The sequence below is a fragment of the Phalacrocorax carbo genome, chromosome 7 (genome assembly GCF_963921805.1).
Source record: "Phalacrocorax carbo chromosome 7, bPhaCar2.1, whole genome shotgun sequence".
Classification (NCBI taxonomy): Eukaryota; Metazoa; Chordata; class Aves; order Suliformes; family Phalacrocoracidae; genus Phalacrocorax; species Phalacrocorax carbo.
This window is the reverse complement of record NC_087519.1, coordinates 38,704,854-38,722,841: the sequence shown is the minus strand read 5'-3', so window position 1 is coordinate 38,722,841 and position 17,988 is coordinate 38,704,854. Positions and strand designations below refer to the sequence as shown.

At 49.4% G+C, this 17,988-nt stretch overlaps 1 protein-coding gene across 2 annotated transcripts in view; it reads left to right on the top strand.

Moving 5' to 3' along the window:
• The window catches only part of P3H2 (prolyl 3-hydroxylase 2), a 77,161-nt gene extending 61,387 nt beyond the window's left edge, over positions 1 to 15,774 (top strand). The window contains exons 4-15 of one of the 2 annotated variants that reach the window (XM_064457585.1): positions 2,072 to 2,203; positions 3,328 to 3,470; positions 4,939 to 5,028; positions 5,535 to 5,575; positions 6,061 to 6,155; positions 9,035 to 9,162; positions 9,761 to 9,856; positions 9,941 to 10,091; positions 10,621 to 10,738; positions 11,243 to 11,318; positions 12,204 to 12,344; positions 13,463 to 15,774. In XM_064457585.1, coding sequence (XP_064313655.1) covers positions 2,072 to 2,203; positions 3,328 to 3,470; positions 4,939 to 5,028; positions 5,535 to 5,575; positions 6,061 to 6,155; positions 9,035 to 9,162; positions 9,761 to 9,856; positions 9,941 to 10,091; positions 10,621 to 10,738; positions 11,243 to 11,318; positions 12,204 to 12,344; positions 13,463 to 13,555 — 1,304 coding nt within the window. In that variant the 3' untranslated portion in view covers positions 13,556 to 15,774. Of the gene's footprint in view, positions 1 to 2,071; positions 2,204 to 3,327; positions 3,471 to 4,938; positions 5,029 to 5,534; positions 5,576 to 6,060; positions 6,156 to 9,034; positions 9,163 to 9,760; positions 9,857 to 9,940; positions 10,092 to 10,396; positions 10,592 to 10,620; positions 10,739 to 11,242; positions 11,319 to 12,203; positions 12,345 to 13,462 lie in introns of those variants that run through there. The other variant, XM_064457586.1, reaches the window with a different exon arrangement.
• Positions 15,775 to 17,988: the final 2,214 nt, after the last annotated feature.

Here is a 17,988-nt window from a genome sequence, read left to right as displayed (position 1 = left end):
TGTTTTGTGACAGAAATCTTATTTATTTGCTCTTGCTCTTGGAGTTGCGTCAAACTCTGGAGTTTTACTTTTTCTGTAGAAAATACTTCGCTCAGATGCAGATTTTTTTGTTTTGTTTTGCGTAATTTTTTTTTTGTGTTGAGACAGGAAATCTTACTGAAATGACCAAGTTGAGAAACCACCAACATACCAGATGGGAAGCTGCCTTTGTCGGGTTTATTTACCCATGCAAAAAATATGAGGAGTGTTGTAAGGGATGACTTGGTACCAGTAGAACTGTCGGTTGATATGGCCTGAGGGCCATATTAAGCCCTCCAGGAGAGCAGCCTTCAGTGGCAAAGGAAGCCCACCTTCTTACTGAAAGCTGCTGCTCTTCGAGCAGTTTTAGTGTCTGTTAAATTGTTCCTGTGCTGTGCCAGTCGAATGGAGCCCCAGTGAGCAGAGGTGTTTCTGTGCTGGACCATGTGGAGCGCAGACATAGTCATGGCATGAGGGTCCTCAGCCCAGCACATCACCTGGGAATGAGAACAAGCCAAATGGTCTCTGCAAGCACGGTGACTTGGCTTGGCCAGAAACGCCTGGGAATAACAACTCCAAAACCCAGGGCTGTTCAGGCACCCAAAAAAACAGGGAAGTGAGGGCACACGGAGGAAAATAAGCTAGTGCAACTGCTTTCCTATAGGGAACCGAGTGGTCATTGTGGGACAGCCTAATCCAGTGTTTACACTGGGACCAAGGGCACTCAGCCCCAGCTGTTTCAGCAGGGAGTGGGAACACCAATACACCAAGAAAAGAGTTTAAGTTTCTTCAGAACTCTTTTTTCAGTCCGAGGCTGGTTTGCTGTGCTGCCATGTGAGGTTGAAATGCTCTCACCTCTGCACCCCAGGAACAGATGCAATTCAGTGAATTGATTCCAGTCTATATAGCTGTTTCTAGGGCACCTTGACAGTACTAAGAAAAAGCAGTGTTTCTCAGTGATGGATTATTCCAGGTCTATGATGCTTAAATAGGTTTAAATTACAACAAAATTATTTATGTCCTTTTCTTTCTTGCTTTCCTTAATGTAATACCCTGGACGTGTATGGTAACTCAGGTAACTACTCAGACTACCTGCCCAGAGCAAATGGGGACTGTTTTTAGTTTCCACTTGATTTCATTGCAAATCCCTCAGGCTGGTTTTTTGGCAGCTCTGAGAAATACTTTGGTAGCTGAGCACGTGGGTTTTTTCAAGCCTGTGTTTGTTTCTTAGGGTTTTTAATGGTATACAGAGACAGAGCAAGCAAAGTTGATTCATAAGTACATTGCAGCAAAGGCTCCAAACAGGAATCAGATGTCAGCATTGGCTTCAAAATTGTACAGCTGATACAACACCTATATTGTGGACTCCCACCACTTAAGAAACCTTGCTAATGGCAGATGTTTACCAAGTGCTTGGGTTTCCCTGGGAGATATCGCCTCTTTGAGAAGCAGCAAACACAGGGATTTTGCTGCCAATATTTGCACCTTAGACCTTTCAGACTCACGTCACAGGTGCCTTGCTCAGCCATGCTTGAGGAGTTGCAGTGACCCCCTTATGTAAACCTCCCTGTGCCCTCGGGAGCTTTCTTGCTGCAGAAAGGAGAGGATTAAAGATGAGCTGAAGGAAGGGTATGTGGAGATGGCTTTTGTGTGGCAGCACCTGTCTTCACACCTCCGCTTGCTTTGTGGGTGTCCTTGCCTTTGATTTGGCTCTTGAAGTTGAAGAGCTACTTGTCACCTGCACGTCCCTGCACCCATCCAGCTTTCCTGGGCAGAAGCAGCAGATCCCAGCACACAAAAGAGGTGCTCAAGCTCCCTCTACAGTTAACAGAAAGAGAAAGGCGTTTCTCAAGGGGGGGCAAAAATGTGACTACAGCTCTCCATCGGCTTTGGGAAGGAGCCTGAGCTCTTTCTCTAGGTGTGCAGTCGCTTGCTGGACCACAGTAGCGTAAGTTGCATGTTCTTCAGCTGGGGAGATCTACTCTCTGTCCTAATCTCAGCACCATCCCCATCCCCATCCTTCTCAGTTCAGACTGTCTTCTTTTCTTGGCAGATCACTACATGCAAATCCTGGCCTGCAAACATGACTGTGTCCGAGAACTTGCCACACGTTCAGGCCGTATCTCACCCATTGAAAATTTCCTTCCCCTCCATTACGACTACTTGCAGTTTGCCTATTACAGAGGTAAAGGGTGTCTTTCTGTTCCTTGTAGTGCTTGCTGAGTTTTGTTGCATTTTGTACAAGTTTGAATTGCTTCATGTGGTAATCAGGATATTCTCCCATGATGTCTCTGCTATGGCTATGTGGTGGCATGGTCTGAGAGCAAAGGACATTGGAAATTGTCTCTTTGAAAGTCCTTTTCCTTTCAGGTTGATTGAAATGCACTGTTAAGTATTTTTGTAAAAGTTTTCAATCATCGGGCAGGTTTTAAAAGCCCAACCTTTAGCTTAAACATTATTATTCTTAAAATAAATCATGCTTTTTTAGGGTCCTTTCATTCACCTTTGATATTAGAGTTCTAGGGTTTTATATGTTTCACATTTTGTGAACCAATTGATACATTTTCTAAGTTGATATATAACATCTATACAAGTTACCCCAAGCTTATCCCAAGATGCCAATTTTTGCTAATTACAAAATGTTTTAAGATTCACAGTAAAGTAGTAGGAGTTGACAACATTGCAAAATATCAGGAGTTGTCAGTGCTATAAAATGTTGCCAGTTGTGTGGTCCTGTATGGCATTTTCTTATGTTCTGTTGCATGAAAGAAAAAAATGAGGCAGAATTCTGTTATCTCAGGCTTGTGCAAGGAGCTCTCTCCTGAAAAGGGCAGAATGTGGGAGGGTCAAAATTGCTACTCAGACCTAACACCTCTTCATTCATCAATGCAATGGGAAGAAAGCTGGAGGAGTCAGCAGCCTTTCGTGCATGGTGTACAGGCTTTTTTTATTCCTCTGCCCAGCTAGAAGTTTAATGTAGTGGGTAAAAACCTCTGGAGGCTTGAGAGATGCTGCGTATGAGAAAGGCAGTTTGCTGCCAGACAGCATCCTCATCCTGCTCATCAAGTTGGATCCAGTTTGGATACTATCCCCAACCTGTGCATGACCACAGAGAAATGGTGTCTGTGTTATCTTGGTTTCCCCGCCGATGAACTGGATCAGTTAAGACGAAGTTACAACAAATGAGCCTTGTAAAGTGTTGGGCTTGTCCTTCAGCTGATGGAGAGCTCAGGCTGTGCCCCCAGCACCACTGGCCGGTGGGGCTGTGCCCCCTCTGACCTTCCTGACAACTGTTGTGTTGCCTCCCAGTTGGTGACTATGTAAAAGCCCTGGAGTGTGCCAAGTCCTACCTACTCTTCCACCCAGATGATGAAGATGTTTTGGAGAATGCAGGTTATTATGAGGGCCTCTTGGAAGGTACGATGGATCCAGACACTGTCAAACCCAGAAAGGTGAGAGTGAGTGTCACCTAAGAGCCCTTGGTGGGAGGCTTTATCAAAAGTGTCAGCTGGAAATAAAAGCAGTTTGGCAGCTTTCCAACAGGAGGGCAACTTTGAAAACAGATATGGAGATGCTGGACTAGTGGGTGATGCTAATTGTCAGGATGGAAGTGCAGAGTCACTGGTGGGGGGGAGAAGCTGGAGGGCCGTGTCTTCTTTAGATGGGGACTTCAGCTTAGCAAAGCCCAAGGAAGGGCAGGCAGGGTGATGGCTGCCTCAGCAATGTAAACCCTGCCCTTGTTCAGTGCTCTGGAGGAGATGTGGAGGAGGAAAGCAATGAAGCACTAGCAGAGGGTACCTCTGTTATGAGAGGGCTGAGAAATATTTTCCCATGGGGAGGCTGGGATGTCAGTGTTACTCTAAAGTCACTGAGCTTGGAGTTCAGTGCTCAGCCTGTGATGCGGGGAATAGCTTTGCTATCACAAAGTGAGGCTGGGGTCAAACAACCAAACAGTACGTGTTCAGTCACCCAGCAGGACAGGCTTCCTCTCCAGTCTGGGCAGCCTTTATCTGCAGCCCTGGGCTGCCTTTCTCTCAATGCAGAAGAGAAGAAGTTCCTCCCGCCCCATCACAGCCCTGCTGAGGCTCATTCCCCTTAAGCTGTAAGCAGAGGAGGGGCAAGAAATGGATTTTCCATTTCCTTGGGAATTCCTTGATTTCCAGTAAAATCAAGGTGAATTTGGTGAAATGCTAAAAAAGAAAAAGGGAAATTATAAAAAAGAAAACGAGAACAATCATCATTTCTCCTCACAAACTGAATCCAGCGAAAAGCCTGAAGTTGACAAAAACATTACAGCATTTCCAGTGTTTTGAAGTTTTCTGTAAAAAAACTTTTTGCTTCGTAGAAAAGTAATTTTCTACGAGAAATGCCAGTGTTTTGTTTACATATTTTTCATGAAAAAAAAAAACACCCTTTGGTGGACGATTTCCAGCTGGCTGTGCTTTGTAGTCCACCTCCCAGTGCACTGAGTGTGTCCCACGCTGTGATGCTGCAGCCGCCCACTGGCAGGCTATGGGCTCTGTGTGGGAGGTGGGGAACAGCGGCACAGCCCAGCCGGGGTCCCTGTTCCACCAGCCTGAACCAGCCTGCCTCACACCCTGCAGCTGGGGTTTCTCCAGTCAGCCTCTTGCCCAGATATTTAGAAGCTTTCCAAGGTGCTCAGCACTCTCTGCCACCTATGCACATGTATTTTGGGGATTCAGGCTTCCTGAATGAACTGCTGAACAACCCCCTTCTGTAACATAGCAAGTGGCTCATCCCTGTGTCCAGGGTTGCTCTAAGGCATGACTCAAGCATCCTTCAACCCATAGGAGTCTATGATGTTGTGTGAAAAGCAAAACCCTGTTGAAGCAGACATGCACTGACTGTGCCTTGTGAAAGCTACACATTCAACTATTCCCCTTCTCCTCTTCTTTTCAGGAAGCAAAAACACTGCTGCGGCGCCATAAGCTGGAGTCTCACCTCTTGCAGGTGGCTGCGGCTGGCCTCGGATACACCTACACAGAACCGGTAATGCCTGGGTCTGCTATGGCAAGGACCTTTAGGAGTTCACAGCTATAGGACCAGCTCGCCCTGCACCGCCCCCCTCCCCCTTCTGTAAAGCGAGTCCCATGTAGGTGACTCAGGAGCTGGGTCTTCGCCTGGTTTGTTCCCTGTGGGAAACAGGTGATGGCAAAGCAATGGCGGCAGCTGTTCCCAGGGTGAAGGAGAAGCAGACATAGCCTAGTCCAGCTCTCCTGCTCTGGTATCTGGCTGTGCCTCAGTCATTGCCATGGTGATGGGGTAGGACAGAGAAGGCTGGACAAACTGGCCTCCTTCTGTACTCATCATATTATGCCAGTTTGGGTTTGGGGTAATTTTTCCATTTGGTCACCCCAGGCAATTGCCCGAAGTTGTGTGGGATGGATCCACACCAGAGAGGCTGACTGGTGTCCCCATGTGTGAGGCAGAACCTCACTTCTTGGCTTTGGTAGGAGCATTAAATTAAGAAGCACAACCTCTCTCTTTTCCTGCAGAACTACTGGAACAGGTACGGTGCCCGCCAGGATGAGCACAGGTGAGCCACTGCCACCCCGCCTGTGCCTGCAGCTTCGCCGGTCCCCACAGTGGGTGAAGGGGATGGAGTACCAGTCTGCTACTCAGGGGGCACTGCCCATCCACCCCAGCACACCATCATGGCTGAATTAGTGTCCTTTGCCCCTTACCACTACAAACATTCCCACAGCACCTTATTCTAGCTGAATGCCTCAAAACCGGCGATTGTCTAGAGTGAACTTTGTCAATGAGGCAAGTGGTGCTATTCAGGTTCGTTGGTGTCTGTGCTTTGCTGGTGGAAAATGTTGTTCCCATTACCAGAAAAACATGGTTTTCCATGGGGTAGGGTGAAGGCTTCTATTTGCGCAGTTGTGGTATTTGTACAAAATATCAATTTGCCCATTTTTTTTCATGTATTGGTTTCCAAAAGGTGCAAAACAGCACAATTCCCAGAACTTGAGACCTGTGGCCAAAGTCGTGATGTTCCTCTTCTCCCTTGCTCCTCAGTGTCCCATCAAGTATTAGCAGTGAACCAGAAGATGGGCCCAGGCTGTCCCTGGCAAAGAAACCCATGCCGAAACCGGATCGAGAGTTGAAGGAGGGTAAGTCTAATGAAGAGGTTTCAACAGAATCAGAAGGCTTTTCCTATTGCTGAGACCGCAGACTGCAAAGGTTGGCAGCTGAGCAATGAGGGCCAATCCAACATTGAGGGGCTGAAGTTTTGCTTAAGAGCCGGAGAAGTCTTTGCTGCCACAGCATTTCTATGTCTGTGGATCCCACCAGTGCTGCTCTGCTCTTGGACCTGCTTTTCCCACCTGCTGAGCTGCTCAGTGCAGAGCCTTGAAATGCAGAGCTGGGAGGCTGGGTCCTACTTACCGTGGGGAAGGTGGCACCAACAAACAGCAGTCTTTCCCCTAGGAGCTTTTAAGAATGAAATGTTCTTTGTTGTCCAGGCTGCAGAAGGATGGATGCTGGCGACAATAAGTTTTGGGAACTCCGATCCTGATGCTTTGCTAAGTGCACTGGATCACACCGTTTTAGCAACTACTTCCGTTTGCAGACTAGCTTGTGAGTGCACGGCTTGGCTTATATCAAATCGCTTGGTTTTAAGGCCTGTTAGCAGACATTTCAACACATTTTCAGCAACCACAGAAAAATATCATAACATCTTCTACTAAAGATAAGATTTTCCCCATAACACTTTTGAAAAACTATATTGTGGCCAAAACCCAAAGTGTGCTCCTCACTGCAAAACAACGGAATCTCAAGCCAGCTAGTGTCCAGTGTCTCTAGTGGGCCAGCTCCTCAGCAGCAGACAATTAAACCTCCCTGTAATGCAATGGTTGGTCATGGGGAATTTCACAGCTTTCCATGGCCCAAGTTGCCTCCAGCTGCTCAGTGTCTTGTTCAGAGTATTGTTATCCCTTCTCTAGCCATACAAAAAAATAGATGAATACCACAGGAACATCCTGAAGAACGGACTTTCGCCAAGAGCTGGTGGCTTTATATTTATTGGCCTGTTTGCATTGTATAACCAAATAATTTCAGAGCACACCTTTCTGTTTTTTCTTTTCTCTATGCTTTTATTCTGGTTTAGTTGCAGAATGTTTTCAAGTTTACAAAGAAAACTGAAAATAGTCAAAAAGAAAATGGTTTTTTTGTCCATCCAGCTGTTTCCTCTCTTTGTTGTCTCTTTTCCTTTCTCTCTTTTTGCTTGGAAAAAGAAGAGAAAAGGCCAAAAGAGAAAAAGAAAAGTCCATTTTAATTTTATACTCCTCTGTACTTCTCTCCTTCCCCTCTTCCTTCTTTCCACCAATTCCTTCACTCCCCAAAGTCCAAAGAATTCCCCAATTTCTTTGGGGTGTTTTTCACAGAGCATACACACAGGAAACAAGTTTCTCTCTGCTGATACTTAGAGGAAGTGGGGCAAGGAAGACAGCCAGGAGTGCACCGCCGGTGTGGGACAAGGGTTCAGTGTTCATGGCACAGGGCAGCCCCAAATAGTTCCCCAAGAGGAACAGAAGAAGCTGGGGAAGTAGTGAGTGATGCCTTCCAGGTTCATCCCTTATGTGCCTATGGCTGGGGAAGAGCAGCATCCAAGCTGGAAAACTCAGCCCTGAATTGGAGTGTGCCAGGAGTTTGGATTTCAGAGTCCTGGTTCTGATCCAGCTGCATGTATAATAAATGCTATTATCAAGCAACAAGAACAGCAAAGTGAACATGAGAAACATCCCATCTTTTCCATTTCCACGAAACCTAACTCTTCAGAAATAAAGTCGTGGGCTAGTGGTGGGGCTCAGCCCTCAGGGTTATGTGTCCTCCATAGGCCAAGGAGACCTCCCAAAAACACAGTGTGCCTCAACAGACAGGAAAAGCAATAATTATCAATGTAGTGTAACAGAGGTTTGCTTGTGCCACATGGTGAAAGAAGCTCTAAAGCTATGTTTCCTCTGTTTTATTGTGGCTCTGTGACAGCAGACAATTTTTCCCATAATTTAGATGCATTTCACCTTCTTCCTGGAGAAACATCTGGCTTAGGTTTTTGTTGTTGTCATTTCTTTCTTTCTTTGAGGAGATGAGGGGAAGAGGCTGCAGAAGATTGTGATTTAGTGGCCTCGCCATATTTTTCTGATTAGGCAAATTCGATGGGGATGGATGCAAACTTCTTGTAAAGTGCTAAACTCTCTTTCTCCTGTCCCCTTCACTCAGCATGGGGCAAGGCTCAGTCGTCCCATACCAGGCGGAAGCCCAGCAGTGTGCAAGCCCAGCCACAGTTGTAATCTAATCCCAGGAATGCTACCTGGGACCTCCAAAACACAGCCAAGCCATTGGCTTCTGGAGGGCAGAGGGAAGCAGCTCAGAGGTGGGGAGTGAGGGACGGCAGGGGTTGCCATATCAGTTCTTTGCCTCTGAAGAGGAGGATTGTCCTCAGGGTCCTCCAGCTGGCCTACTCAAAGCCCTTCTGCTCGGTGGAGAACAAGTGATGCTTGCTGCAAGCCTAGCACTGCATTAGGTTTTCTATGTGTGTAAAAGACAAAAAAACAACCCCACTGGTGATGACTGCAGAGAATGGCTGTGCATGCCAAGCTGGCAAGATCCACACAGCACAAATGAAGTGGAAACTTATGGCCTCCATTGATGTTGGCTGCTGGGCAGGAGAGCCACGTTAGGTGGTGTCCATGTATCTCATCATGTCCCATTAGGTTTTCGCATTTTCAGGCTGTGGTCCCTGCATTTGCAAAGCAGCTAATGAGAAGGTGGAAAATGCTGATGCACTTGCAGCAAATTTATTTAATCTCCAGGTGTTTACCATTGCTTCTCTTTCTTTTGTTGCTTATGTGAGGCCAAACTCTGCTCTCTGTGAAGTTCTTGCCCTGGCAGGGCACCCGAGTGATTTCATCTGGCCCTCAGCCATGGTACAAGACATTAATGAGGCCAGGGCATGGTCAGCAGAGTCGTTTTGTGTCTCTCTTTCCATTAGGGGGTCCGCTTCTCTACAGTGATGTGAAGTTTGTCTACAACTCGCAGCAGCTAAATGGCACCCAGCGAGTACTACTGGATAACGTCATCTCAGAGGAGCAGTGCCGAGAGCTTCACAGGGTGGCCAGTGTGAGTAGACAATGCCCCTGGTGGGGAAGTGACTGCCACCTGGTCTGAGTGCCTGATGGGCTCCCTAGCATCCTGCTTATGAGACCTGAGTGTGTGATCAACCCCTGGAGAGGCTCTGGGTTCTTGCCTCTCTCTTGAGTATTGCAACTGATGCCAGGGTGCCTGTGGAGAGCAGTCAGATGCTTATCCCCATAATACAGCCAAAACTGCAGCACAGGAGCTGCTGCTCCATCTTGGGCCATTCTTAGAAACATGCTGCAAGACAGAGCCTGTGCAGAAATAGCCCTTTGCCCCATGTTATATGCATCCCCAAAGGATGCTCATCCACAAGCCTGGCTGAGCCGTCATTCACCGTCAACTGAGCCTGGGAAGGGACTGAGTGTGCCTGAATATCGCCAGTCGGGAGGTGGGTGGCTATTTTCCACCATATCAGAATGGACCATGCTCATGGAGAGCTGCAACACCTCCCCACCCAACCCATCTGTGCCGGTAGATGCAGCCCTGGGGTATTTGGGGAAAAGGGTCCCAGATGCTTCCATTTCAGCTCCCCCTCTCCTGGGAAGCCAGTTCCCTACTCACCCGTGTTCATGTCTTTCAGGGGATCATGTTGGCTGGAGATGGTTACAGGGGCAAAACCTCCCCCCACACCCCAAACGAGAGATTTGAAGGAGCCACCGTCCTCAAAGCCCTCAAGGTACAGCTGCCTTCTTCTCTCCCATGTTCTCCTTCCCAGCCAGTACACAGCACTGACCCTCTCTCGACCCTTCTCTTTGCCCAGTATGGCTACGAGGGCCGTGTCCCGCTGAAGAGTGCCCGGCTCTTCTACGACATCAGTGAGAAGGCTCGCAGGATCGTTGAGTCCTACTTCATGCTGAACTCCACACTCTACTTCTCCTACACCCACCTGGTGTGCCGCACCGCCCTCTCTGGTGAGGGTTTGGGGGAGCCGGTGGCAGGGCAGGGCTGGGAGGACAGGAGAGGTTCAGCCCCCCATGGGGGCTTTATAGGTGGGGATGCATGCCTGAGAGTAGCTCTGTTTTGCCTGATGCTTAAATTGGTGGTCAAGGGCTGGGCAAAGTCACCGTCCCCACAGCAGCAAAGGGTGGGCACTGCTGTCCCAAAGAAGCTAATTTCTGGGGTGTCTCTTGTTTTTCATGTCTCCAACTCTTTCTTTTTTCTCCTCCCTCTTCTCTTGCCTCTTCTCACTGTCTCTTCTTTCTATGCCCCACCCCAGCTCTCCATCTCACTTCCCTGCAGTGAGGAACAAGCAGAGCTATGCAAATCTGAGTCCTCAGATGTTCCCTTTTCTCCCCAGCCTTTTCTTTCCTTCTCTCACCTGTGAACACCACCAGAGTGGGGTTGGGGCAAGCTCCCTACCATGATGGACCCCACAGAGCATGGCATTTCCATCTCATCCACCCCTTCTTCTCCCCCCTTCCTCCACATGCTCTTGCCTAGGCCAGCAGGAGAGGAGGAATGACCTAAGCCACCCCATCCATGCTGACAACTGCCTCTTGGACCCTGAGGCCAACGAGTGCTGGAAGGAGCCTCCTGCCTACACCTTTCGGGATTACAGGTAGGACAAAAGGGGGACTGCCCCCAAGGGCTCCCGGGGACCCTCTCCGAGGCAGGGCATCCTGCTCCACAGACCTAAAGCTGGTGCATCCCAGCCATGGCAGAAGTGAGATTCAGCATGTAGTTTCTGGTCACAGCAAGCATTGTGGCTAAGCTTTAAGCCAGAATGTGATATTTTAGGGTTGAGAGATCCCAGCTGTGGCCCACAGGGCTGTGTCTCTGTCAGGTGGTTTTGGTGCAGAATGGGAGGGTGAGAGCTGGTGGGACCTAGGGGACATTTTGAGAATTGTTTACTAGGCAGGAAGAGAATTGCTGTTTCTCAGCAATGGCTCCAAAATGAGGGCAGTTTGGGTGGCCCCGATCAGCCCCACAGGAGAATCTCCACTGCCTGGCAGCACCCCAACCAAATCTTGGTGAAACAATGCAGGCTCTGCTCTGGAGGTGGGGGTCAGCCCTGAGCCCTCCCTGCTGCTCCCCTCAGAGGATCTTCTGCTTCCTCCCCCAGTGCCCTCCTGTACATGAATGCAGATTTTGAAGGTGGCGAGTTCATTTTCACTGAGATGGATGCCAAAACTGTAACGGTAAGTTGGTGCTGTGAACCAAACACCGTTCCTCAGCAGCCTGTGCTGGGGCTCTGAGCTTTCCCAAGAAGCCTGTGGCTCCTACCTTGCAAAGAGCCGATACAAAATCCTGCTGGCAGAGGTGCACGGACCTTCTGTGCCCTGTCCTGAGGCCGCACTGAGCAGGAAACCTGCAGATCAGCGGGATGGCTAAGAGTCGTCCCTCCCACCCCATCTCGTGGCCAAACATGAAGCGATGCCTCTGTATATATGCAGTGCCTGGCCCAGGGCAGGTCACGATGGTGGGCATCAGTTCCTGAGAGAGATGGGGCTCAGGCACAAGTCCCTACCTCTGCACGGGGCCATTTGGGAGGCTGGGCACCCCCTCTGTGGTTGGACAGAGCATCTGGGCACCATGCTGGGGCTCTGAAGCTCAGTAGTTGCTGGAGGGTAGGTTGCATCTACCTAAGATCAGTGCCAGCAGGTTGATTTGGCTGGCACTTCTGCCCCTGCGGTCCTGCAGGATTCCTGTTGTGGACTCAGCAGAGAGGAGAAAGAGGTGTTTCACAGTCCATGCCAGGTTTAGCCTGAACATCCCTGGAGTTATGCCATGGCCCTGTTTTGCCATAAGTGGTCACCTGCAGGGTTTGCAAGGCCTCCATGCCACCATTTCCTTCTGCATGATGTCTGCACAGCTGGACCAAGCCTCACACCTCCCAGTTTACCCCACACAGCTTTACAGCTGTGCCTAGAGCTCTGCATGTCTTCCAGAGCAACTGGGGTCCTGGCGCAATGCAGAGAGATGGCAGTAAGAACCCAGGCCATGGACCGTGGCAAGCCCAGACATGGCCAGTACATGCAGCCATGCTGCTCCTTGTCACCCTGGTGTCGCTTGTTTTCCCTCAGGCCTCCATCAAGCCCAAGTGCGGGCGAATGATCAGCTTCTCCTCAGGCGGTGAGAACCCCCATGGGGTGAAGGCAGTTACCAAAGGCCAGCGGTGCGCCGTGGCTCTCTGGTTCACCTTGGACCCACTTTACAGGGAGCTGGTGAGTCCCTCCATCATGATGTGAGTGGAGCTGGGGGCTACTCAGCATCCCAGAGGAACTTGGACCTTTTTCAGCCTCTAGTCCCAGTACATCTAGTTCCACCCCCCATTGCACACCTGCAGCAGTGTTCCCATCTCCTGCACCACAGAGACATGAGCTGGTGGCCTTGGGACCTAATGGTTTTTCCTGCCGGTCATGCTCCTGGGCATCTATCACCCTGGGCCCGTGGGGTGCAGGGCCAGGCTGGGGTGCAGGACTGGGCTGGGGTGCTGAGCAGGGTGCAGGAGGGCTCTGCGCAGGGCTGGACTGGCCATTTCTGACACCTAGTGGCAATAACCTGATGAACGGGGAAGTCCTCCACAGCCGTCCACAGTTCAGAGACAGAGTGCTGTGTGGCTGTTGTCAGGTCCTCAAAGGTGGTTTGGCAGCCTGAAGACCGTTGGTCTGGGCACCCAGAGGCCTTGGGAGATCTGGGCTGTGGTGCCTTTCAACAGGCAATCTCCAAATTCTGTTTTAAAAGCCTGCTGGACCAGCCCTGACTCCCTTTGATAACAATTCTGGTCTATAAGAACAAAAGATAAAAGACCAAGCAAAACTAAATGCAGGGAGAGAGCAAAACCCTTGTGCCTTTGCCTTGTGAAGCAGGTGGACTGTGACGTTTAGGGAGAAGCTTATTTTCAGACATGCACTTTACTGTCTCTCTGCTTTTTGGTGCTAGCTGAAATTCCTCCATGCTTGGTGCCTGTGTGGAAGGAGATCAGCCCTGCCCATGGAGCTGGAAATCCATGTCCAGCAGAGGGGCAGGAGGAAGGTACACTGTGGCAGAGGCTGCTAGTGAGGTGTGATAAGGGAACAGCAATACACGAGCTCTGCCCCAAGGACTGCAGACCATGGAGGGAGGAAGGAATTAGGTATTGAAGTTCAAATTTATTTGATTAATTTTGCCCAGAGATTCCCCATCACAAATCTCAGGCTGTCCCCTGCCCTCTCAAATACACTGCTTGTCCTAGGCTGAACTGCTTGCTGTGGGTCCTCCCAGCAGCCTGAGCTGCACTGAATAAGCTGAGAGCAGGTACTGAAGCTCTGCTGTTACAGTTTCTTCCCTTCCCCTCTTGCAGGAGCGAATCCAGGCAGATGAAGTGATCGCAATGTTGGACCAGGAGCATCTAGGACCCAGTGAAATGAATATCAACCCGAAGGATGAGCTATGAACTAGGCCAAAGACTTTTTCTATTAAATATTTATTTAATATTGTTAATCTTATTAGAACCCTTCTATTTTTGTACAGAGCCACTGTATAAATTAACAGGTTAATATGATTGTGGAGTTTCAGGAGTACCTCTTCTGTGTTTAGCACAGTTCTTGCTGGGACCCCTCATCTCTGCGCCAGCATCTCCTGCTGGGACTGACTCTGCCTCTGGGATTCCCTGTCCTTCCCTAGCACTTCTCAGGACTTGTTCAGGCCCACTGTACCCCCTTGGAGAACCTCTTTTTTTTCTTTCTCAGCCAGAAATAGCTGCTTCTCTTTAGCCTCTGCTAGAGAAATGCCTCAGGTGTGATAATGGACCAGTCTTCCTGCTACGTGCTGGCTGAAGACCCGGGCGGTGCTGCCCTGGGGGAAACGGGAGCACCAAGTCAGTTATTTCCATCTCAGAGCCCTTCACCATTTGAAATATGCTTTTTAGGGAAAAAAAAAACCAAAGGAAAACCCAGGTCCTAGCAAAATGCATATCTCTCTGTAGCCATGCAAAGCTGGTGTTGGGTATTAATTCCAAGTAGAGCTTCCAGAAATCATCTGCTGGGCAGGGGCTTGAGCTGTGCCCGAGTGAGAAGGGGTTTGCTTTGCAGCTGACTGTGGTGAAATAGGGTCTATCACTCATGTTCAGTCCCTGCTCTTACTAATGGCTTGGGATGCATGAAAGTAACTGCTTCATACCACATCCTTTGAGCTTCCAACCCAGTGCTGCTGCCTGTAAAACCCAAGGTTAAAAGTCCTCATTTCCAGGTGTGTGTTGGAAAGCAGCAGAAAGGCTCAGGGATGTTACAGTGCCATTTTGTTGGATGATTTGTACTTCAGATGTCCTGGCTGCATCCTCCCATCCTGACAGTGCAGAAGCAGTGGATGTTCACGGTGTGGTAGCATCTATTTGCTCAGGAGTATGTCTGACCCAGTCTGAGGGTGTTGCATTGAAAGCACATGTTGCTTATCACAAGAGATTTACTATGCCAGCAACTATTGTTAAGTTAATAAATCATCCCTCTACCACCATTAAATTAACTCCTGTGCATGAGGCCAGAGCAGCCTCTACCTCAATCGGAATGAGCACTGAATTCACAGAATTGCCCACATCCCAGACATAGGAACAGCTTTTATTTTGATCCAACAGCTGCTGCTGCTGCTAGAAAGCAGTTCCTAAAAGGCAGGTTGCAGCAATCTTTACTGTTTAATTTACTGCAAGGCTACTGTCTCTCCAGAAAGCATTGCAGGGCTCTTGGCTGGAGTCTGCATTCCTGAGCAGCTTTGCTCAGCTCCCTGCTGCATTGGCACTTTCTCAGTCCTTTTCTGCTCCCTTCTGCCAGCTTTGGCATTCCCAGGCCTTAAGATCTGCAGTAGGGAATTGTCTTTTCTCTTTGTTTATGCACCTTGTGCCTATCCAACTCTTACACGCTCAGCAGCACCCTTCTCATTCAGTCACTGGCTGCAAAGGCCAGAGACAAGGATGGGTCTTCTGCAGAGACCTCCTCAAAAGCTGGTCCTGGACAAGATAAAGGGGCACTCAGTTCATCTAGAAAAATGCCCAGACTGTGAAGGGGGCACTATTACCACCTAGGAGATGATGGGTCATTTGCTGCACATCCTCCAATGTTGAATCTGGAGAGGGGAAAGCTCTGAGTGTTTCTGAGCCACCAGTGTGGCTTGTTTCTTTGAGGTTATCCCCCTTCCTCATAGACTGTTTAAAAGACTCATTGTATTGGCTCCCCAAGGAACTGCCCACAGTTTACCCTGCAGAGACCCTTCCTTGCTTAAATACCTCCCCTGTAAATGCTTAACCCTTCTTTTTTAAAAAATAACCAGAGGAAAAGCTGGAGGGACAAAGGGGAGAACAGCCAGAGAGCCAAAACACAGGCTGTGTTGTCCCCCAACCTGCACCACACTACTGCATCCAAGGCTTGATGCCTACATGCTGCACCTTCAGTGTGAATTTGTGCTGCCACCCCACAACAACCACAGCCCGAGCGCATTCTGCAGAGCTGCCCTCTCCAAGAAGCTCCGTGCAGCCCCTGCCTTCCTGGGGCTGCAGGGATCCCACCAGCTGGTCCTCCTTCATGGAGATGGTGGGGCTGGCACCGGTTGTTGTTTGTTTGCTGCTGTGATGGTTAGCCAGAGCTGTGTCTAAGTCCAAGGGAAATAAACTAAACACAACCTCTGCGCCTGTCTTTTTCTTTCACCAAATACTAGAAGGGGAGGCTGGAGGTGTGGGGGATATGCAGTTTGTCTCATGAATGTGCCTCTCCCTTTGGGGTTTCCTGCCCCAGTCCCTAGAGCACACACACACATCTCCCACATTGGAAGAGCGTTAGAGACACTGGTGTGGACAGGAGTAAGAAAACGTGTCTGTGTTCTGTGTGCATTTACCTGCCTGTCCATCTCCTTTGTTCTGTATCCAGCCACCTGATAACTTAAGTACCAGGCACACTTCAGGCAATCTGGAGAGCAGGAGGAGGGTGTCGCAGCCCCTGTGCAATGTTGGGGTGTGCAGCAGGCTGGAGAGTGAAGCAGGGCACTGGCTGGCTCCTGCTGAAGCAACAGCTTTGGTGGGGAATGGTGGAGCCGCCTCAGAAGGATGCGACATTTTGGGCTTAGTTGCAAACACAAACCCCAAAGCGCCAAGAAGGGGAAAGGCTCCGGGCTGCCTGGACGATGCCGCTTGCTGCACTGCTCTGCCACCGAGACCTGCCTGTGGTCTGTGCCAGGGTGAAGCCAGGAAACGGGAATGCTATCACTCAAAAGTACTTTTTCTGTTTGTTTGTTCGTTTTTCTAGCTCTCTGCTTTGGCAAAAACGTAACTCAGAAGTGGATTTGTATTTCTGCTGCAACAGCAGAGGTGGTTTCGAAGCTTATTAACACACTGTAGCCTCACAGGAGCAAGTTACAGAGCAGTGTAGGCTTTTGGGTCTCTTTTGTATCTGAGTGGGATGAGTTACCACCAAGGTGGCTTGGCCTCTGAGAAATGAATTTGAACTCTTAGATTTGATGTAGGGGGCCTGACATCTGCCAGAGCTGTCAGGGTCACATTCAGACTGCCTACAGGGCACCCACATCCCTGGAAAGAGAAAGCTAACAACGAACACCAAGTGTATACATTCCTCCTTGGTCAAATACACCCCAGGGACAACCTGGTGCACTAACATTTTGCTTCCTGCTACATTGGCTCATGCTGGTTATTCCCCTTACCCTGCCAGCCTGGTAACTGCTGCTTCCCAAAGCCCCTACATGAAGCAGCTCATCAAGGCGGCAGTGCCTGAAGTCACGCCACTGAGAATAAAGCTGATGTGCATTCCAGAGCAAGGTTCCTAGCTCAGAGGCCAGCTCTGAGTGCCTCTAGGCAAGGCTTGGCCACCGAAGGGAACCATAACCTATTTACATGTTGGCCAGGTTTTATAGATGCCCCGGTTTGGGTCTATCACCGGCAATGGGAGCAGTTTGGAGATGGAGGTGCTTGACCTGTGTCTTAGTTCTTTGTTAACTCTGCTGTGCCCCGCCTAATACTAATAATACATGCAGAGTGGGATTAGCAGGGTTGATTTATAACATTCAATGAGGAAAAAAAAGAAAACAACTCATAAGGGAAATATAATAGAATTAAGAAGCATTTCAAAGAACAACTGAAGTGGCTCTGTGTGTGTGTGCGCGCGCGTGTGCGTGTGTGTGTGCCCACACTTGGGTGCGGCAGCTGCTCTGAAGTGAAGTCCTGCATGGTATTACTCAATGCCAGGGGATCCTTACTAGAAAGGAGATTTGGTTTTGTTTTGACATTCAAGTGGGCCCAAGCCAAGTTTGGTTGCCCCTTGCAAAAGGCTGCTGCTAGAGGTTGAGGATGGGGCTGGAGGAGGCCAGTCTGTGCCACAGATATGCTGTCAGCAACATGGAGTCAGTAACGTTTCAGGAAAAGGTACAGGTGAAATGGATGCCCTCGTTAAGGAGCATATGAATCCTTGCACTTTGCAATCAGGGATGTAGCCGCAGAGCATGCAGAGCTGATGGCAGTGAAACCACGGAGGTGTGAGGAGAGTAGCTAGCAGGGGTCATGGTAGCCCAGCAAGGCACCTGCTGCCTTGCGCACAGAGTAGGAGCATGGAAAACACGTTTTACAAGCAAAGAACCACCAACGAGGGCCAGCAGAAAGTCTGTGGCTGAGCCCCTTCTGGTCTGGAAATGCCTTACTGCAAGTGGCTGCTAGAAGTTTCCCGCCAGCCAAAAGCTTGCCCCTGAAACCTCACCTGGAAATAAGACTTGTGGGTATTTACAAATTCCTGAACACACAGTCAAGACTGAAATACCTAAAGCTCTTTATGTCCAGTGGCTACAGTCTAAAAAAACCTGGGCATGTCCATAGGCATTAGCCTGCAAAACTTTTTGGTG